Source organism: Theropithecus gelada, chromosome 5, assembly GCF_003255815.1.
Source record: "Theropithecus gelada isolate Dixy chromosome 5, Tgel_1.0, whole genome shotgun sequence".
NCBI classification, from domain to species: domain Eukaryota; kingdom Metazoa; phylum Chordata; class Mammalia; order Primates; family Cercopithecidae; genus Theropithecus; species Theropithecus gelada.
This window is the reverse complement of record NC_037672.1, coordinates 63,760,526-63,783,622: the sequence shown is the minus strand read 5'-3', so window position 1 is coordinate 63,783,622 and position 23,097 is coordinate 63,760,526. Positions and strand designations below refer to the sequence as shown.

At 38.7% G+C, this 23,097-nt stretch overlaps 1 protein-coding gene across 1 annotated transcript in view; it reads left to right on the top strand.

Annotated features, from left to right (window-relative positions):
* The window catches only part of FRAS1 (Fraser extracellular matrix complex subunit 1), a 464,327-nt gene that overhangs the window by 150,818 nt on the left and 290,412 nt on the right, over positions 1 to 23,097 (top strand). Inside the window, exons 3-4 of the mRNA XM_025384816.1 lie at positions 7,052 to 7,159; positions 16,143 to 16,235. Of these exons, the coding sequence (XP_025240601.1) occupies positions 7,052 to 7,159; positions 16,143 to 16,235 (201 nt within the window). The remainder of the gene's footprint in view (positions 1 to 7,051; positions 7,160 to 16,142; positions 16,236 to 23,097) is intronic.

Here is a 23,097-nt window from a genome sequence, read left to right as displayed (position 1 = left end):
GCTGGAGGAGGAGATCAGGTACAAGCTAATCATGCCAGGATGCTGAAATGGGAAACTACTTAGGTTTTTGATGTGTAAAACAAGAAACTTCTTAAGGGGGTATTATATGAAACAAGCCTTTGAAAGAGGTCTCAAACAGGAAGTGGATCACAATTTTGTTTTTTAATTAACCTGTATTTGCTCCTCCTGAAAGGAGAGAATTTAATGTAAATACAAAGTCTCACATCTTTTCTTAACGATGAGTGTCCTCTGCTCCTTTTTATTTGGGACAGAATGAGGAGCTTTACATGAACTTTAAATTGAGAACAAATAGAAAAGGTATTGTTTATCAAAGCTGTCTGAAGAAGGGCACTTGGGGAAAGAATTGCACTCTAAAATAACTTTATGAAAGTTATTCATTCGTTTCTTTATGGTTCCCTGACAAACAAGGACCATTATTTCTGTGCCCAAATGGGAGCTGGGTCAAAGAACCCTTTTTTATAGATTATCTTTCCTGAAAACCAGACTTGTCAGGAAAATGAACCTCCAGAAATGAAGACATGAGACTTAGTTGAATATTGCGTCCTGTTCGCTGCTTTGAAGGGCAAGTAGGAAACATTGTTAATTTTCAAAACTTTTGCTAAGTACAAGAAGGTTTGGGGATAGCTCAGGAAATTTAGATAAATTGCTACTGTTATGTATTTGCTAAGTGGTTTTTATTTAAATTCTCTCCCCCATGACAGTTCAACTCCGTAGACCAGAGTTCATCTATCTATAGTAAGTAGGCTGGGAAAAAAAGCATAACATTTTTGTTTTTTACCTTATATTTTATTTTATTATTATCATTTTTTGAGATGGAGTCTCACACTGTTGCCAGTGCTGGAGTGTAGTGGCACGAACTCGGCTCACTGCAACCTCCGCCTCCCAGGTTCAAACGAGTCTCCTGCCTCAGCCTTCTGAGTAGCTGGGATAACAGGCACCTGCCACCACGCCCAGCAATTTTGTTTCTATTTTTAGTGGAGATGGGGTTTCACCATGTTAGCCAGGCTGGTCTCAGACTCCTGACCTCGTGATTCACCCTCTTTGGTCTCCCAAAGGGCTGGGATTACAAGCGTGAACCACCATGCCTGGGCACCTTATATTGTAAAAGTAACTCCAAAAGATCACATAAATTATATATATAAAAATTATATATCTTTGTTGTTGAAAAATGGAAAATACAGATAAGGATAAAGGAAAACAAAAAATCATCTGGAACTTACACACAGAGTTATCTACCCCTCACTTACGGGTTTATATAATTCCACAGTTTGTTTCTATGCACATGGATATATTTTTGTCACAAAAATATTATATTCTACATACTGTTTTGTAATTTGAAAACACAGCTTTTGGGGAGCTTTATACTTTCTTTCTCACTTTTAGTCTAAGAAGCCAAGGGAATTTAAAATGAGATGAATTAATCAATAATTAAAGTAGGGTTATTACACCATTTAGATGAAAGAAAATTTATGTTGACAGTTGATATACTGCTCTTTAGAATTCTATAAATAATTCTCCCCCCCCCAGAAATTTGAGTACTGATTAAGGATATATTTATTGTTTATTTTTAGCACTAATCAAATATTCAGTAAATACTTACCCAAGTGAAACAAGTTTTTTTTTAAAGCACCTTGCTATTACTTTGAAGTATTTGGGGATGGAGGCATTATATTATCTGCAAGAACATTTTATTCATATATTATTAAAAATATTAAAAACTGTTTACAATTATATTTTGATTGCTTTTTAGGCTTGTCATAATCTAATCCTTATCTATCTTCTAGTGAAAAGCTATTTTAAGAGTATTTCTTTTGCTGAGTGTGTGTTAGATTGGAAAGGAGGACTTTAAAGTGTCGGAATTGCAATAGCAACGTGGAAAATCTGTAAAACTTAGTTTACAATGTTATTACTTTGGATTTTATGGCTTTATCCAAAGTTCTAGCTATTGAGGAACTCTAGCTTCCCTGCTTTCATAAAGCAACTTTATGTGACCATATAATTGATTTCTAAAGATTTAGACCTGAAAAACATGGCCATGTGTCCAGGCCTTGGTAAAGAACTCATTTTACTTAAAATTAACCATAATACATTATTTAGTTTCATGGAGATATTAATACAAGGAATTTTTTTTTTTTTTTTGGAGATGGAGTGTTGCTCTGTCACCCAGGCTGGAGTGCAGTGGTGCGATCTCGGCTCACTGAAAGCTCTGCCTCCTGGGTTCACGCCATTCTCCTGCCTCAGCCTCCCAAGTAGCTGGGACTACAGGCTCCCGCCACCATGCCCGGCTAATATTTTGTGTTTTTAGTAGAGATGGGGTTTCATCGTGTTAGCCAGGATGGTCTCGATCTCCTGACCTCATGATCCGCCCGCCTCAGCCTCCCAAAGTGCTGGGATTACAGGCGTGAGCCACCGCGCCCAGCCAATACAAGGAAGATTTTTGATAGGTCCAACACCTAGATGAAGAAAATTTTTCTTTAAACATAGTTTGACATCAATGGAGTAATGACATTCAACGTTATAAAGATTTTGTAGTGACATCATTTAAACATTGTTTTCTCAAGCTCTCACAACCTAACTGGAGTATCTCAATTCTTATGAATAGATAAGGTATTATCTATTGTGTGCAGGTAAACAAACTCAGGGTTGATTATTAATTAATTCAGCCAACATTCAGTAACTGTGCTAAGTGAATTTTGAGATATACAAAGAGGAATCAAATGAGATCTCCTTGCTTGAAGAGTCATAGTCTGCTGGGAAGACAGATATGTAAACATATCAGGAAGGCTTCCTAAGCCCAGATACATTTAAACTTTGAATTAACATAAAGAAAAAGTGTGGTTTTGTGAATGAAAGTGAACAACCTACTCCATGTTCTTACAAGATACTGTTTACAGTTTAGGAAGCCAAGTCTAGTGACTGAGGACTGCTTAAACCTATAGTGGACTGCTTTGGGTGTCACTGTCAAAATAATGGAAGTGCAGAGAAGAACTTTACCTCAAGAAGTAAGAATGTTGCATCTGGAGAGAATAAATATGACTGGCACTTAGAGTCATACGAAGTTTAAAGGAATACATATAAGCTGGCGTGGCCAACCAATGTCTAGGTCAAAGACATGGCTCATGATTATGCCAGCTTAGAGAGACAGAGACTTTTTGAATTTCCCAAGTAGTCTTGAAAACTCAACCTATAGATTCATTTCTCTCTTATTCAGCAATGTTCTGGATCCTCTAAATGCTAGGGTCCTAATTAAGTAATGATTTCTCTCTGCTAGGTTTTACTTATGTAGACTGGAATGAGAAGATGGGAAAGTCAAAGTACTTACAGGACTGTTTTCCCTTTGAGAAAATGAAATAGTTAGAAGACATTGCTGAATGCCTGTGACATAATAGAAAACATTTGGATTAAAAATAAATTACATTTAATGATCCCTTAAGAAGTGCCAGACACCGTTGACTTATCTTTAAATACAGCATCTCCTTTGATGCTTTCAATAAACTTATTGAATATGTACTTTCTCATTTCTATTTTACAAATGAGGAACCTGGGCATGGACGTGTTAACTCAATAACAGACTCAGTTAATAAATGGTGTCACCAGGATTCAAACCTGGTCAGTCCGTCTCCAGAGCCTGAGTCCTTAGGTCTTCTAAGAACTCTGTGAACTTGGGCAACTGGTTCAATCTCGCTCATCCTGTTTTCTCATCTGTAAAATCAGAATCATAATAATAGTGTCAGTTTCATAGGGTTGACATGTATGTAAGGGCTTTGTGTAGCATTGACTACAGATACTTTCTCCAGCTTTGCAGGAAGATGGCAGAGGTGGGAAAAGCCACCCTCCCTCTATTCCACAATTGTCCCTGTGATCAGCACTTCCTGCTCCCAGAGTGGGGAGCGTAAGTAACTGATCAATAAATAGTAGCTGCTGGTTTCGTGAAGTTGTCATTTTTATTTAATCTGTATCCTGAAACCAAGATTGTTTTCTTGAAATCAGCAGGAAACATACTACATTGTGCTTGGGAATAAAATTTGTTTTTCCTCACCTTCTTGTCCTTGCTCTTTGGGTTTAGAGTAGACTGTAGTTGTCACACTATTGCCAAATTTGAAGAATGTGCTATAGCAATAAAAAGAAAGAAATTCAGAGGTATTCTAAGCCAAGTTCTGGTGCTTTTCTGCTTCAATTCAGTATTTTTGTAAATCAGACATTGGGAATGTAATCTCATCTCAGATAGATTATATATTTCCTAAATGACTTTGGAGAGGCCCCAGAGTTTGAAGCACATTCCCCGAGAGGTTATGAATTTAGCTAGCATTTCTTGACTTTAAAGGATGATTTTATTTTTTGCTTGGAAATGTTGTGCATATCCATGTAAATCTACACCAATGTTGGTATATTAGTCTTGGTTCTCCAGAGAATCGATAATATATACATATATGTCCTATTGGATACCTCTCTAAGACAGAGGGAGAGAGATTTATTTTAAGGAATTGGCTCATGCGATTGTTGGGACTGGCAAGTTCAAACTGTATTATAGAGCAGATCAGCAGGCTGGAAACTTGGGCAGAAATGCTATATTTTAGTCTTGAGGCTGAATTCCCTTTTTTTCCAGGAAACCTCAGTTTGTGTGGTTAAGGTCACTAACTGATTGGATGAGTGCACCCGTATTACAGAGGGTCATCTCCTTTGCTTAAAAGTCAGCCGATTGTTCATGGTACTCTCCTCAACAAAGTACCTTCACAGCAACATTGAGACTAGTGTTTGACCAAAGAAGTGGGCACCATAGCCTAGCTAAGCTGGCATATGAAATGAATCATCACATTTGGTTTTTGCCATTTTGTGTGAAAATGTCCATTGCTAGCATCCACCAGTTTCTAGCTCATCTCAGCTCTAATTGAATGCTGGTGTTCTCAGGACTCTGTCAGGAGCTTGGAAACTTATCTTACTCTTCCCTAAAGTATTTTAGTCGGACTTCAACTACTGGTTGACTGAGGAAAACAGGGTGAGAAAGTTGAGAAAGGAGGGAACAGGTCTTCATTAAGCAACTTAGGAACTATGAACTCTTGCTTCCTAAGGATCTGTAGTGTGCCAGGCCAAGGAGCGTTCCCACTTCAGGCACCCACAGTCTGGTCCAGTAAGGCTAACAGGAATATAAATGAGTGCAATAAAGTGTGACAGGGCCGGGTGCAGTGGCTCATGCCTGCAGGCTCAGTATTTTGGGAATCTGAGGTAGGCAGATTGCTTGAGCCTAGGAGTTTGTCACCAGCCTGGTCAACATGGTGAAACTGTCTTTACAAAAAAAAAAAAAATTTTTCTGGGTGTGGTGGTGCATGCCTGTAGTCCCAGCTACTTGGGAGGCTGAGGTGGGAAGATCACTTGAGCCTGGGAGGTTGAGGCTGCAGTGAGCTGTGATCATGCCACCGCACTTCAGCCTGGTGACACAGTGAGACCCTGTTACAAAACAAAACAAAACAAAACAAAACAAAACAAAACAAAACAACTGTATAATAGTGCATGCAGGAAAAAGTGAGGTCACAGAGGGCTAGTGAAGAGCTATACCTGAATGGCAGTTAAGGGTTAGGAATGATTCATCTCTGAGGTGTTGAGACTAAGAAGAAGCTTCTTGGTTGCAAACTCTTCTCAGGAAAAGTCAGGGAAGAGTAGGAATCCAGGGGAGAATGAGATATGAGACCAGGAAAGAGGAGGCTGGGGTTGTCCAATAGTGTTGACCAAGTTGTCAAGGCCAGGGAGACAGGGTCAGCTTATGGGGTCTGCATTTTATCTCATCAGAGGTAAAGATGAGCCATGAAATAGGTGTATTTATTTATTTATTTTTTGGCTTTGAGGGTTTAAAAAATTTTTTTTTTCCAATAGAGTTTTTGGGAACAGGTGGTGTTTACATGGAGACGTACTTTAGTGATGATTTCTGAGATTTTGGTGCACCCATCATCTGAGCAGTGTATACTTTTAAACCAGAGAATAACATGGACAGCACTCTTCAAAAAGATTTAGTGTTTGAAATTTAGCCAAATAGTATGGCTGCTTTCAATTCTAATAGGAATTTGGGTTAGGAAATCTCTGGGAAAATGAATCTGAGGGCAGTCCATGGGATCTTTAGTGTTTCAATTTGAAGTCATCAGAGCAGCCTTTCAATGGACCCAGAAACAGGTTTCTGTGGAAGCTATGAGATAGTTGGTTTCAAAGTTACCTCAAAATGGGCATAACTGAAATGTGGATTCAGCATGAGGGAAGATGAGAAATAGGGAAGCAATTTCTGAGACCCTTAACGGAGCCAGGGTTCACTTTTCTGTTTGCGACCATTGTTTTCCTTTCCAATTTGTGATGTAATAACATAGTAACATTAACTTATGTTTATTTAATTCTCTCATGTTCATGACCCCAAATAATTTGTGAGATCCTTGTGGATACTGCCCACACTTATGCTTCATTTATACCTCAATATGCCCAGCACCCAGCCAGGCACAAAATAGTCACACATACATGTGTTGGTGCATCTGTCTTTAAAAATCCAACTGCTTAACTCAAATCCTCGTTTCTGATGAATGTTAAGACGATGAAGTAGCAAAGAGCTGAAAAATGAAGCCTGTGGTGCTTATAGTATCTAGTGGTGAATACTGCTTTTAGGATGCTGGTTAGGGCTAGTCCAAAGTGTCATTTTCCTTTAAACCTGCTCCAATGGTTTCTGCTAGTTAACAGCAAAGTGAAACTTCAAGTCAGGGAGCAACTTGTCCTCCTATGGTTTCAGGTCAATCGATGGTTTTTACTCTGGGTATCGACAGCTCTCTGCCGCATCCCCTTGTCTTTGGCTACGTGGGTTGACTGTTGTGAAATGGATTATACTGATTATATTGCCTTGTGGGGTTTAATAAGTTCCCAGCAAGTACTGTGTGTGGTGTGCCTGTGACTTTTCTTTGTCTTTTAATTGTCCAGGATGTGGGACTATTGTTGGTGCTGCTTTTGTGTGCTCATGCCTTGACTGATCAGTTTTTAAGTCAGAGCTTATGCCTCTTTGCAGGATGCCACAATTTGGAAGCCCGATTCATGCCAGAACTGCCGTTGCCATGGTGATATCGTTATCTGCAAACCTGCTGTTTGCAGAAACCCTCAATGTGCCTTTGAGAAGGTACGGTATCCTAATTGTGTCCTAAATGTATTGGTAAAGTCAGTGAAGGGTTAGGTTTTTGGATCATTTCAGACATCTGTTTTTGACATTTATTCTAATCTCTAATTGGAAGCTTAATGAAATGCAGAAGAGAATTTTAACGTACTGCATCTAAGAATATCCTAATTTCCAGAATTTTAATGTATCACATCTAAGAACATCCCAATTTCCATTTATTGGGCATTTACTCTGGGCCAGGGACTTGGCTTAAGGTCTTAATAATGTTATCCCATTTAATATTATGTGGGGTAGGTATCTTTATCCCCACTTTATAGATGAGGAAAGTGAAACCTGGAGATTTTAAGCAACTTAACCATGATCATGCAATTAATAAACTGCTGACTAGAGATTTTTACCTTGAGTCTGATGCCAAAGCTACTAGCATTAACTGCAGCATGCATGAACCATCGAATGGATTGAAAGTCAGAACTGACTTATTGAAAAAGATCTTCTAAAAATATCATTTGGGTCTGCCACTGATTGTATTATTATGCTACCACTGGGCTCCCTAGGAACATAAGCACGTCTTTGACTCAATAAATCTCTTTGTATTTGACCAACTCTGTGACTGGTATTTCCTCCCTTCCCTTCTGTTAAAAATTTTCAGTTTTTTTCTGACTACACATCTATTCTGTTAGAATAATACTTTTTCTAGTTGCTGACTCTTTTCTTTTTAAAGTGAACCTATTTTTTAAAAAAGCTTAAGCTTTAAATTTGAACTTTTGAAACTCCCAGGACAAGACCAGTTATTTTATTCATAAAGCATTCTGTCAATTTAAAGTTTATTTTTCTAGTTTTTGGCTCCTTCCAATAATTAATCTTGAGTCTTTATGCCATCTAATGCTAATAAGTTTCTGTTTGTACCTGACATTGGAGCGAAGGTATGCCTTTAAGGGTATTCCTTCATTTCTGCATGAATGTATTCCTGAGAAGCTGGGAATATTTTAAGTATTGGCATATTTGATAAGATTTTATTGTATGTTATGGAGCTTTATGTTTATAGTGTAAATATTCCCTAAAAAAATCACTATTTGGTTTGCTAATAAGTAAGTCAAGTCAGAATCTGAGCTGGTGGCAAAAACGCCATGAAAAATGCCCTTCCCCACTTCATGTGAAGAATTGTGTTATCATGGAAGAAGCCTTGAACTACGTGTTAGAAGACATAGATTACATTGCTGAAATCTAAACATGCTCTATATCAGGGGTTAGCAGACTAAATCTGGCCCACTGCCTGTTTTTGTACAGTTTATGATCTAAGAGTGGCTTTTACATTTTGAAATGATTGAAAAAATAAAAACCAGTATTTTATAATGTGAAAATTATGTGAAATCAATTGTCACCATTGATAAATAAAGTTTTATGGAAACACAGGCTCACTTATTTGTTTTTGTATTGACCTTGGCTGCAACAATAGCATTGTATTGTTGCTGTGTAGACCATGTGTGACTCTCAAAAGCCAGATATTTACTGTCTGGCCCTTCACAGAAAAAGTCTCCCATCTTCGTTATATATCAAACTCGTAATTTCATCTCTTCCTAATTTGCTCTCCTAATTTTTCTCATCTTGGTAAATGGCAGCCCCATTCTCCCAGTTGCTGTGGCCCAAAAACTTAGCATCACCTTTGACTCCCCACTTTCTCCCACATCCCATATCTAGTACATTAACAATCCCCTCCCAGCTCTTCCTTCATGAAACAGTAAATTCCAAATGTGACTTCTCTGCTGTCAGTCTGGTTCCATTATTATCATCCTTTTGTCTGGATTCTCACAATAGCCTCTTAACTGGTTTCACTGTTTCTATACTTGCCTTTTTCACTGTAATCTTGATATAATAGAGACAGTGATCCTAATAAAATTGAACTCAGATCATGTTGCTTCTCTCCTTAAACCCCTCCAGTGGCTTCCAGTGGCTTCTCTTCTCAAAGTAACATTTCACAACGTCCTTTAAGATACTACTGTGCCCCTCTAATTAATATTCTACTGTTTTCTCCCTTGCTCACTGCTTCAGACACCAAGCCTCCTTGCTGTTCCTTGAATTTATATGTATATATCTGAGAAGGAATAATTTCGGAGGGAACAGCAAAGTGCAAAGGCTCTATGGCAGAAGAGTGCCTGGTATGCATATTCGTATATATATGAATAAGAGAGAGAGATGTGCGTTTATGCACATATATGTATACATATATTGCTTGATCTTTTACTTGAAGTCTTGCCTGGATGCCATTCCGTTTAAAATTGTAAATCTCTACCCCCTACCACACATTTTGTATTCCTCTTCTAGACTTTGTTTTTCTTTCTGATACTAACTACTATCTATTTTATTGATTTTTTTTTGTTTGTTTACTGTCCCTTTTATTCTCTGTATATCCACAACACCTACAATAACACCTGACACGTGGTAGACACTCAATAATTTTTTTTTTTACTGACTGAATGAATTAATTAATGAGAGATGAGGTTAGAGAGTTAGTAAGTTTGAGGTTATCAGAGCCTTGTATGCTGTAGTATGGAGTTTGGAATTTTATTTTAAGGTTATAGAATACTAACAAAGGTTTTAGGCATAAGGGTGGAATGGCTGGCTTTTTAAGAAAAAAAGTATCTCTGGTTTTTCAAAGATAATGCATAATATTAGAAATGAGGAGATCAGTTCAGAGGCTGAGAGAATCACCCAGAGAGGATGAATAGCAGAACTGGAGCACTGGTAGTGTAGGGATCAAGAGATAAGGGCAGGTATGACAAGTATTTAGGGGATAAATCAGTAGAACTAGATGAAGGTAGGAGGGTGACAGAAAGGAAAAGGAGAAATGACTGCCATATTTGTGGGTTAATGACTAGTTGGTTAGCTGAGTCACCAACTGATATTGAGAATATAGGAGAATGAGGAAAAACAGCCCATCTGGGAAAAAGGGCGATTTCAGTTTGGGACACATTGGTTTGAAATGTCTGGGAAAGACCCAGGTGGATATGTCAGAATGGTAGCTGGATATGTAAGTCTAAGGCTCAGAGGAGAAGATGGGGCTGGAGATATAATGTAGCTGTCATCAGCACATAGATAGTATTGCAAACATGTAGAATTAAAGAACTCATCCAAAGATATTGTGTGGAAAAGGGTACAAGATGAAGGATGGAATTTGGCAAGTACAGTCATTTAAGGGGAGGTGAGCATCAGAGAAAGTGCTTAAGAAGATTGAGAAACTGTGGTCAGAGAGGTGAAAGGAAAGAAATGGTCAAAGAAGAGAGCAATATTATAGTCACCAAGGGGAGTAGAAGATGCCCAGAAAGTTTGTATTAACCGTGTTGAGCACAGTTAAAGGAGTAAGTGGGAGGAGAACTTCATATGGCCCTTCAGATCTGGCAGCATATAGGCCACCGGTGGCCATGCTGAGGTTGATCTCAATGGAGTAGGGGGAGTGGAAAATGTATTGCAGAGCATTCATTAAAGGAGTGAATGGAAAGTGGGGAAAGGAAGGCTCAATAAAGGCCATCCTTTCAGGAGCTTGACTGGGGGGTGGAAGGAGAGAAGTGAGGCTTTAGGTAGGCAGCATTCCATCTGAGAGGTTTCTCTGAATCTCCCATCCCCCACCATCAAACCCTTCAGTGTGCTTCCACGGCACTTTGTGCTTGCCTTATTCATACCCCTTGACCAGACTGCAATGCCTGTTTACTTATCTGCTTTTTCCTCCAGATTCTTAGCTCCTTGAGAGCAGGAATCTTGCTGTCTTCACTATTGCAGCCCATCGAACAGCACAGTAGGCAGCACACAGAAGTCACCTAGTCAACATTTTTGGAATGATTGCACAAGGGAAGGGAGAGGGTTTTGTTTCGTTTAATATTTTAGTTTTTGATATTACCGTGAAAGAGATATAATCACCTTAGGAGGGAAAGGGTAATAGCCCAGACTAGAGAGAGAAATTGAAAAGATGGGAGTTAGAGGGGAGGAGAGACAGAGTAAGTGAATTAGAAGGAATGGTTGCTGGACATTGAGGCTAACATGAATAGGAGAATGGGAGGCCAGCTGGGGGTTGAATGACTGGAAGGTAAAGAAGTACTCAAGGATATCCCTGGAGGAAATAAGGGTGAGAGGGTGCTAAAAACTAGGAGGCCCAGGTTCATTGGGATGTGGACAGATTTTAAGGTTGGCCACAACTGTGTGAAATAAAGATGAAAATCACTTGAATTGAGGTGATTAAGAGTGTACAGAGATAGAATATCATTTTAATGGGCATTGAAGTTTTCTAGAATGATCTAGACACAGGTAGAAAAAAAACAGAATCCAGGTATCAAGTCTTTACTGAGTGAATGTGAGAAAGTGATCAGCAAATTTCTGGATGAAGGCAATATAGGAATCAGAGAGCATGAACTCTAAAGAAAGAGGTTCCTTATCTGTAAAATGAGAGGCTTGTACCAGATGATCCAACCACAAGAAACGTTTTCAACTCTAAGATCATAGAATTATTCCACTAGAGCTTTTGGCCTCTTTATTTCAAGTAATGAACTAGGATCACAGAGTGGAAGAACTAGAAGGGATCTTTAGAAATCATTTATAAATCAATAAATCAACTGATTTTTAGTGGTTTAGTCACTTACCCAGAGCTAGGAGGTGGTATGGCCATGTCAAGAACCTTGGGCCTTGGCTCATGTCCCAGTGTGAATTTTACTCTACCGTGTTGCTTTTAAGTTTTCCTCTGTGCTTTCAGTAGCACGTGTTGCTGTTACTCAAATCTGCTGTGCTACCCTTATGTTAGTACGTGGCACAAGTTCTTGAATCACCACTGTTCCTAAATTAAATTATTATTTTATTTTAGACAGAGTTTCACTCTGTTGCCCAGGTTGGAGTGCAGTGGTGCGATCTCTGCTCAGTATAACCTCTGCCTCTCGGGTTCAAGCGATTCTCCTGCCTCAGCCTCCCAAGTAGCTGGGATTACAGGCATGTGCCACCACATCTAGCTAATTTTGCATTTTTTAGTAGAGACGGGGTTTCACCATGTTGGCCAGGCTGGTCTCTAACTCCTGACCTCAAGTGATCCAACCGCCTCAGCCTCCCAAAATGCTGGGATTATAGGTGTGAGCCACCACACTGGGCTTATTACTGTTAATAACTTGTTTTTCTTTTTATCATTTTTTACCTTTTTGAAGCCGTTTGTTTTGGTTATGGATTGACTAGAAATAACCTAGTGTCAATGGCAATTCTGAAAGATATTTTTTATAATCTGTCATTTACTCATTCTGTAATCACAGGTAGTGGATTCCATATCCGTATCTTATCTGCATATAGAATAGCTAGCTGGATAGGGACAGAAAGACAGACAAACAGGCAGAAAAAGATGGAGAGAAAGAACATAAAGGTATTTAGAACCTTGAATAGTTAACCCCAGCTCTGTCAGAAGCTATCCTGTCTAAGGATTTCTGGAGAATATGTCTGCACAAAAGACAATGTCATGCAAAGGAACATGGCGTTATGTGGTGAGGTTTTGGTTGCAAACCTCAATGCAGATAATAATGACATTTACCTAATAAAGTTTTGTAAAAATTAAATTAACTTTCTCTCTCTCTCTCTCTCTCTATCTATATATATATATACACACACACATACATATATGTCTGTATGTGCATATATGTATATATGCATATAAATGTGTAGAGAAGTACCCTGCTATTGTAAGCACTAAATAAGTGTTAGCTATAATGATCAAATTGTCATCATTATTTTTGGTGATTCTCCTGGGTCCTAAGCAAGTAATCTTGCCCCCGGCAATCTTCACTGATGTCTTTTGCCCCTGCAATCACTTTCTAAAGCACAACACTGCAAAGCCTGGAGAAGGAGTCCTTTGTGTTCCATGCAGCCCACAGCTCACCAAGCCATTCAGGGTTACATGGTTAGGTGGCAGGAACTCCCTGATTCTCATTCTTCAAGCACCCACATGCAAATTTTTTTTTTATATATATAATGAAAAAGAGGTTTAATGGACTCACAATTCCACAGGGCTGGGGAGGCCTCATAATCATGGTAGAAGGCAAAGGAGGATCAAAGACATATCTTACATGACGGCTGGCAAGAGAGTTGTGCAAGGGAACTGCCATTTATAAAACCATCAGATCTTGTGAGACTTATTCAGTATCACATAGGGATTATGGGAGCTACAATTCAAGATGAAATTTGAGTGGGGACACAGCCAAACCATATCACTATAATAAAATTGTTATAATATTCGATTTTTTTGGGAATATATTCATCCATGAGCTCTCTAATATTTGTTTATTTATTTTTTAGAGACAGGGTCTGGTTCTGTCACACAGGCTAGAGTGCAGTGGTGCAGTCATAGCTCACTGCAGCTTTGAACTTCTGGGCTCAAGTGATTCTCCTGCCTCAGCCTCCTAAGTAGCTAGGACTATAGGCATGTGCCACCATGCCTGCTAATTTTTGCATTTTGTTATGTAGAGACAGGGTTTTGCTATGTTGCCCAGGCTTGATTTGAACCTCTGGCTTTAAGTGATCCTCCCACCTCAGGTTCCCAAAGTGGTGGATTACAGGAATGGGCCACTGTGCCTGCCCCCATATTTAACAAATGGGTAGCAGGTCAGGTACATAGGCTCACTTAACATCTAGTACAACCTTCTTCTAACCTGTCTTCCTTTATAATAGAAGCAGAAAAGCTAAAAATATTTCCCAGACTCTTTTGTAACTAGGGTTCTAGTTTCCACCAAGTATAACCAAATGTCTGGTTTCCCTTGAGCAGTCTGGTTTATGCCTGTGGTCCTGGCATAATTTTGTTATTATTATTATTATACTTTAAGTTCTAGGGTACATGTGCACAACGTGCACGTTTGTTACATACGTATACATGTGCCATGTTGGTGCGCTGCACCCATTAGCTCATCATTTACATTAGGTATATCTCCTAATGCTATCCCTCCCCCCACTCCCTCCCCACAATAGGCCCCAGTGTGTGATGTTCCCCTTCCTGTGTCCAAGTGATCTCATTGTTCAATTCCCACCTATGAGTAAGAACATGCAGTGTTTGGTTTTCTGTTCTTGCGATAGTTTGCTGAGAATGATGGTTTCCAGCTGCATCCATGTCCCTACAAAGGACACGAACTCATCCTTTTTTATGGCTGCATAGTATTCCATGGTGTATATGTGCCACGTTTTCTTAATCCAGTCTGTCACTGATGGACATTTGGGTTGATTCCGAGTCTTTGCTATTGTGGCAAAATTTTTATTCCTCTTTTAACTTAACTCTGTCATGTTCCACCAGAAGTTCAATAGATAGACAAGTTGGGAACCATCCTTTCTCCTCCCACTACTGCCACTAGCAAAAAAAATATATATATATACACACACACACACACACATACATATATACATATATACATATATATACACACACACATACATTCACACACACACATATTATATTTATAAAATGAGCTTTGAGGGCTAAATCTGAAAATTAGCTTTTATGTAAAACAAAGAAAACTAATTTGGGGGCATGAAACATTCCTTGAAGTCTTCCATTCTACCTGTCTTTCTCCCCTGCTCCTGGCTTCCATGTTAGAATATCAACACTTAGATCATGTTATTATCCATCTGTATGAAATTCTTAGTGGAAATTAGGCTAATGTAGTTTCTCTAATTGTTTTAATGGAAATCAGACAAGTGTAGTTTTATCTTGGGGTTCAGAGGACACTTTTCTGAAAAGTGATTAATGTTGCATAATATGTATAAATTCATAAAATCCCATGTCATGTAAGTTTTATTCTTTATCAAAAAAAATAGGAATTTAGTGGTCACTTTATTGATGTATTTGTCTGTTTAGTGGATTAATGGTTGTAAAAACTTAGTCCTATTTCCTGTCCACTCTTGTAGATATAATTATATGATGTTAGAATTCTCTCATAGGTACAATTTTTTTAAATGGAAGCAACCAAAAATAAATAAATAATAAATATTAATGACATTACCACACATGCACACACACACAGACACACACATTTTTTTTTTTTTTTTAATTGCACTGGTTGAAATTTGGTAGACTTTTATCCTGTGGATAAGTCATGATTTCCTGGCTAATGTAGGGTCTCCTACCATATATGGTCAAAATCACTCATTGCCTGTTCTGCCACATCACTAGACTCGAGAAAATCCTAAGTAGAGGAGCAGCATGAGTAAGAAGATTCAATATGAGAGTCATGGGTCTCAAAGACAAGCTAATGCTCTTCACTCTGTATTTTTAATAACTCTTAGATAAACAGATTCTTTACAGTGGTGATTGGATGGTTGACATGTGACACCTCCCCAATAAATCCTGGGGTATCAGGTGGTAGCCTATTCTCTTGATAGTATCAAGAAACACAATTGCAATTGTAGAAGCCCTGAAAACAATGTAGATCTTTACTAGAGCTTAGGAATTCTACTCAGCTTACCGCAGTGTGTATATATGATACCTCTGCAGAGATATTACTTCCTCTCAGAACTTTGTCCTGCAACCTCCTGTCCCAGGTAAAAGTTACCCATGAGAACTTCAGCTGCTGCACTGGCTGCACAAGGCTGTCTAAGACACCAGACAGCTGGAAGACCTGCCAGCTCTGTGGCCAACCCCCAACCTGAGTCTTCTTCCTCTTCTTGGCAGGCGGAAACTGCTTATCTTGTGTGAATCTCCGAGGGTTTCTAGTGAAACAAAGTCTCAACTTCATCACATGTGAAAAGATGTAGACATTTTTTTCAAGGAAATTACTTTTACAAAGGGGGTTCATTTTATCTTTGAGTGAAGCTTGTCTGGACACAGAACCTTTTTTTTTCAGTCTATTCTTTTAATCCGGTCTGTTGTTGTCACCTCAGAAATGCATGAGATTTAGTGAATGTAAGATGACTTGGGGTCTGATGAACTATTGTGACTCAGTGTGTGCTACTGCTGTTTTACTTTGAACTGCTTTTAAACGCTCAGGGAGAAGTGCTTCAAATTGCTGCCAACCAATGCTGCCCTGAGTGTGTTTTGAGGACTCCAGGATCTTGCCATTATGAAAAGAAAATCCATGAGGTAAGTGTTTTCTGACCCAAGGTTGTTTCTGTGTCTGCAAATCTCTGACAAGAGAAAAACTGAATGTTAAACTTGTGGTGATGAGAGTTTTTTTCTTTGCCTGGATTGTGGAGGATCTGAAGCCCAGTTGATGTCCTGTGAGCATTTAGGTTTCTTGTATAAGAGTAAAACATTCTGTAGGCTCTACATAAATATTTGTAGATTGAATTCATGTCTGAGGATGTTGATGTTGAAGAAGTTGTGATGCTAAATAATAAAAGTATCTCCTTCCTTTTGCGTACTACATACATTTTAAATTTGATAGTTACAAACAATTCTGAGCTGGTGAGTAGAGCAGACGTTATTACTCCCATGTTAAATATGAAAAAAATTAATTGCAAAGAGCTTAAGTACTTGCCCAATGTCATATTACTAATAAATGGTATAACCTGGTCTAGAACCCTGGTCTTCTGACTCCTAATTCAGGGCTCTTTTTACTATAGTTGAAAATTTCAACTTAGCAATCCTGGCATTTTAAACTTTGTTGTGGGAGCTGTTCTTTGCATTGCAGGACATTTAGCAGCATCCCTGTTCTCTTCACACTAGATGCTAGTAGCATCTCTCTGTCATGACAACCAGAAATGTTTGCAGACTCGGCCAAATTTCCCTTAGGGGCAAAATGCTCACCTTCCCCCTGTTTAGAACTACAGGACTAGAAATCTATTCTCAAGTTTTAAAAATTATACTTTCTCATTTCAGATCATTCAGAATTAATTTAGAAATACTAAATATGATTAAAAAGTACAACTGCAAAGTCTATAATAGAAATTATGAAAATAGATAGTTTATCTTTGTTGATACATAAATGTTACCTGAGGTAGTAGGTAAGGTTGAATACGATGGAAAGAGACTTTACTTTAATCCTCATCTTCCAGCTGATACAAAACTTTCCCCAAGTTAGTGTCTCTCTATTCAGGAGAGAGCATAGGTGAGTAGGATTTGATATATCTACTTTAGGCTGTTATTCAGTGTGGGGACCTGAAACTCAGAAAGCACAGTGCTCATTTCCCTGCGGGACAGGATTATCTTACTCGAGCCACTGTTTCCTAATTACACAAGGAAGCCACTGTTTCACTTCTGCACAATGTGTTGGTGAAAGACACCCAAGCAGGATCTACACTGAGAATGTCTTCAGACCACGTACCACTATGTGCTGCTCAATTCAGCCTGCGTTATGTAGGGTGGTGTTGTCTTCAAATGTCACAGAAGAAAATTCCTATGAACTGAAAAGTGCTGCAGGGCTGAGTGGTGATGAAAATAATTCCAGTTCAGAATGATTATGTTAAGCGTATGGTTCAGGGTGAAAAATACCAACCTGAATCTTTGAAGTGAAGGAGTTGTTAGGAGCCAAAATAAGTCCAGGATCTGGGGGAAAAAGAAAACAGACATATCAAATAAGAGGTGGTACCAGGGACATGGGAGATCAGAATTCAGTAAATCTTTGCATGGACCACACTAATGACATCATATGTTTCTCATGTCATGTGTGTGCACATGTGTGCAGTCTTCTTTTCTTAATTTAAGATGCCTGAGAATATTGACAATATTTTCTATATTTTTACAATTATCTTCCCTGCCTCTCACTTATGTGGCACTTAGTACTGAACTTTTCCCGGAGCAGGTGCTCAATAAACATGGGTGAATAAAAACTCAAAAAATTAGTACATCTTTTCTCCAGCTTCTCCATGACCTCATCTTAAGGGCATGTTGGTCATTAACCAGTGTGGCTGGGTAGCTCTAGGACCACAGATCTGCCATGGGTTAGTTATAAATCCTCCTAGCCTCCCACTTTCGCAGGGAGAGTTCAGAAAGTTCTCCCGCTGGTCTTTCTTCTCCCTGCTTCCCTTGTGGTTCATCCGTCTGCAATAATACACCATGCAGAAAGCTCTAAACTGGGTAAGAAGATACCCATGTGTTGCTTTTCCATATGTGACTTTCAAAATTTACTCCCTCTGAAAATGTTATATTTCTGGTATTTGATGTAACTGAGCAAAAGGATGGATTTCAAAACCATAGTTTTTTGGTGAAAAATCTCCAGTGGATTGCTTCTTCAAATAGAGCTAGAAGATGGATTTTTTTTCTGGTGAGACAAAATCTTCTAATTTTAGTCTTAATAAAGTTAACATAATTATGTTTCTTGTCTTTCTGTCCTTTCTCTCTTTCTTTCTTCACTTCCTCTAGGTTCTTGCCAAACACTCCTTAGTGTATTAATTTTCTTGAGTGTGTTAAATGTTTGTCTGGTCTGGTCTGGGTCTCACCTCATCACTTGCATCACTAGTTTTGTTTGTTTGTTTATTTTTGACTCTTGTAGCATTTCCTTTCTTGCTTGTTTGGGGAGCAGTTTCCAGGGTACTTTTCCCTCCTGCTGAATAGCAGTGATCCTCTCTCTTTGGCCTCTGGCTTGCCTCCCTAGGGCAGGTAATGGAGACTCGCAGTAGCTATAAAATAGCCTGGCATTTTAAGAACTTTGGAATGGGGATTTGAAGTGGAAGATTTCCCCTAAGATAGATTGAGAAGAGGATTTAGGATAGACTGGGTATGGCAGGAGGGGAGGCAGTTGAAGTGATACTGTCCCCAAAGAACATGGTTCAAACAAAGAAAAGTGAAGAACTGGCTGAGCTAAGGGCTGCATGGGAAGACTACCCTTTAATAAAACAGTGGAGCCTCCTGAGGGGTCCTCCTTTGCTTGCAAAGGAGGCAGCGTCTTATACAACTGGCATTTCAGCAAGTCAAGACAAGTCTCAAGATCTTTCCTGGAGTGAGGAAAACTCTTGAACCTTTTGGCTGACTCCAGGTTATTTGAGAGTGTTGCATGGGTTTATTACAGCCAGGATTTGGGGGATCATTTCATCTATGACCTTCACAAAGCTATACTTTGAAATTAACTTTTGGATTTGTGCCTTGCCATGCCAACCAGCCAGGGAGGCAAGCCTCAAATGTGTTTTAGTGTTGTTTGAATACTTTTTTTCTGTGCTTTCCCCACAAATTACCTTGTGAAAGGGAGGCGAAAGGACCATGAATCCCCTTTTCTTCTTTACTAATCTAACCTCAGCACCAGATAATGTCAAATCTGGGTAGATGGGACTTGAAGGTTTACTGAAAAGTGAAATGGCAGGTGGTAATGCCCTAGTGCCCAACCTGATTAAATAGAGGACTAGGAAGGGACAGGCCTGTTCACTTTGTTTGTGAGGCTAAAAGGACAACTAATTTATGTGTGTGAGGCAAGAAATAAGTATTGAATTCTTCAGCCTTGTTCTCCTCAAAGTAGAGGATGTAATTATAATATTCACTGAACGTTCCCAGATATTTAGTATTCTGGATCTATAACTCCATAACAGGAACAAATTATATGAAGAAAAATTATATTTTTGTTCTGTCAGTAAGCCAGGCAAGTGCTTTATGACCTTATCTTTCTTTTGGACTTATGTCAACAGTCAAGCCAACTTGTTAGTTGACTATGCAGGAGAATATATTTAAGATGTTGTCTGCAGAGTTCGCTTCTGCCCAGTGTCAAGATGTCATGTTTTCAAAAAGGTATTAATGAGGTTAAGATGGCACAGGTAAAACAGGGTCCTGTGGGAACATTGCTTTGTGTATCTATTATTCCTTCATTTTACAGAGCTCTCTTTGCTGCTACAGGGTTTATAAAAAATAATGCTTTCATAAATGTATAGGAAGAAAACTACTGATATATATGTGTGTGTGTGTGTGTGTGTGTGTATATATATATATATATGCATGTGCTGATGCCTTGATCTCTAGGCTGGGTGTGTTGCATGCATTATCAATCCTCAGAACACTCACTCTGGGGAAAGAGGTGTCACTGTTTCAGGGACAGGCATAAGAGATAAAAATGGAGTGAACTTAGGTGACTGGTCTCCTGGAGAGATGTGAGAGGAATTTTTTTCATCACTTCATCACGCTGCACACTTTGGATCACCATCTGGACTTTCATCCATGGCTTTGACATCAAGAAGTGGAGACTTTTTTTTTTTTTTTGAGATGGAGTCTCGCATGATCTTGGCTCACTGGAACCCCCGTCTCTCAAGTTCAAGTGATTCTTGTGCCTCAGACTCCCAAGTAGCTGAGGCTATTGGCACCCGCCACCGCACCCAGATAATTTTTGTGTTTTTAGTGGAGATGGGGATTCACCATTTTGACCAGGCTGGTCTCGAACTCCTGACCTTAAGTGATCCACTCGCCTCGGCCTCCCAAAGTGCTGGGATTACAGGCATGAGTCACTGTGCCCGGCCTGAATGTTATTCTTAATTCCCACAATTCTCAAGCTTTTGGGAAGGGAGAACCCATTGCTTAATTTTACATCCCTTCAGTTAGATAATAAATTTACATGATGAGAGAGAGTGGGTACTGAAGAGATCAGCTAATATAGCCCTCTTACATTACAGATGAACAACTTTGGTGATAGGCAGGCTGTTGTTATAATGAACTTTTCTGGTCTCTGTCTGAAAGGTAGTGTGGCTGCAATGTTTTGGAAACAACAGTGGTGTTTCTTGGTAGTAACAAAAGGTCTTGTTTTATGAAGTGGAATGTCTAGATGTTTAGAGCAGTCTTCTAATTTTTAATAAAATGAAGTTTACTTCAAGTTGTTCTATACAGTCTTTAAATTAAGACTTTAAGATTTTACTTTAAATATATATAGTCAAATATATATATAATTAAAGACAAAGACTATAGAGTCTTTAAATTAAGACTTTAATTTTGACTTTAAAGTATATAAATGATTAATTAGATATTTTAAACAATAATTTGCTTTCTGATGACAAAAAATATTTTATTGGGGAAAATTTAGAAAAGAAAAAAGTATACAAGCAGAAAAAATATCACCAGTAATCCGAATACTCTGAAAACCACTGTTAATGTTCTTTTGGTTTTGGTGGAGGAATTGGCAGTGGAGATAGATAATACATACAGATATATGTTTTAACGTCATTGGAATTATGCTGTGTTTTATGTCTTGCCTTCTTATATAACATTATATTATAAATAGTTCCTTAGTGTACTCTTGGAGAACATGATTCCCTGTTATTAGATATTTGTGTAGCTTCCAGTTTTCACTAAAATATTTCCAATTTCACTCTAAAGAACAATAGATGGAGTTTCTTGTATTTAAGCCTTTTGTGTGTCATTAATCACTACAAAAAGTGAAATTAGTAGGTCAAACCATCTAGAGTTTGGGTATTGAAGCTGTGACATTTTTAGTCATTAAAATGTAAGTCTTCTGTGTCTAGTGATAAGCCCAGGGGAAATGCCACAGATAGTGCATCCTCTTTTCAAGTGTGATTATCCCGGGGAGGCCTCTCCTGGTTGAGTGATTCCAGGTGTTATCGCGAGGGAACGCTTTGTGTGAGAGAGAATTTCTTTCCCTTCACTATAGCTTCACCAGCTCTAGGTACTGTGAACTTTAAAGTCTTTTCATATCAGATATTTAAAATGTTATCCAAGTTTTATTTTATAATTAGTATTTTTTACAATTAATAAATTTGAACATTCTATAAGTTTATTGCTATTTTTAAAATTTGAAAGGTCTTTTTCTTCTAATAAATGCTTTTATATATTAGAGTTTAGTTCTAATTAATGTAATCTGTAATTTTTAAAGTCAGTTTGTCCTTTGCCTTTTAATTTTATTTTATATATTTTAATCATGTATTTTTGGCAGATTTAAAAAATTTAGCTCATTCAAACCTATCAATTTTCTTTTAAGTTCTTTCTTTGCTTTCATGTGTAGGCCTTTTCAAGAATAAAGGGCAATTGCCCTGTCTTTTATTAGCCCACAGTTTGTGGACTTGCCCATTTCTATGCTGTACTAAATTTGAAATTTACATATAATTGTAGCAGAAGTAAAAATGGATGGCACAGGACTTGACCTTTGTATCTGTGTCCGTTCCTAATACTTACAATCAACACAAGGTGTGGAAGAAGGGAGGAAAGTCAGGAACTCATTCAATAGAAATGGGAGAACATTGAGCATCTTTTTATTTTAAGATGTTTAATTGACAAATGAAGATCAAATGTAGTCAAGATGTACAACACAGTTGGATATGCATATATATCGTATAATCATTACCACAATCAAATTAATTAACTCATCCATTACCTCCCATGCTGTACTTTAGATCCTCAGAACTTGTTCATCTAATAGCTGGAAGTTTGTAGCCTTTGGCCAACATCTCCCCAGCCCTGGGTAACACTGTTCTACTCTGAATTGAGCACCAGTGCACTGCACACCTGGGTGGCTCTTTAGCAGGCCACCTCATTTAACCCTTGGAAGAGCCCACTGGTGAAGGGAATGTTGTCATACCATTTAATTATTATAGACAAAGAAACTAAGATTGAAAAAGATGAAGTCACTTACTTATAGTTTCCAAGGCAGGAAGGGCTGAACTGGGATCTGAGAACGTGCATGTGGCCAAGTAGATCCTTGGTTTGTGCAACTCACTGCTTGGGTACATTATTGCCTGCTTGTGCTCCCTGTTGGCTATTGCACTTTCCTCAGGACCATGAGATCACTGGAACAGAGAGAGACAGAGAGGGAGAGAGAGAAGGGGGGAGCGGAACTAATCAAGATAAAAAGTAAAGTCAAGGCCGGGCGTGGTGGCTCAAGCCTGTAATCCCAGCACTTTGGGAGGCCGAGACGGGTGGATCACGAGGTCAGGAAATCGAGACCATCCTGGCTAACACGGTGAAACCCCGTCTCTACTAAAAAATACAAAAAACTAGCTGGGCTAGGTGGTGGGCGCCTATAGTCCCAGCTACTCTGGAGGCTGAGGCAGGAGAATGGCGTAAACCCGGGAGGCGGAGCTTG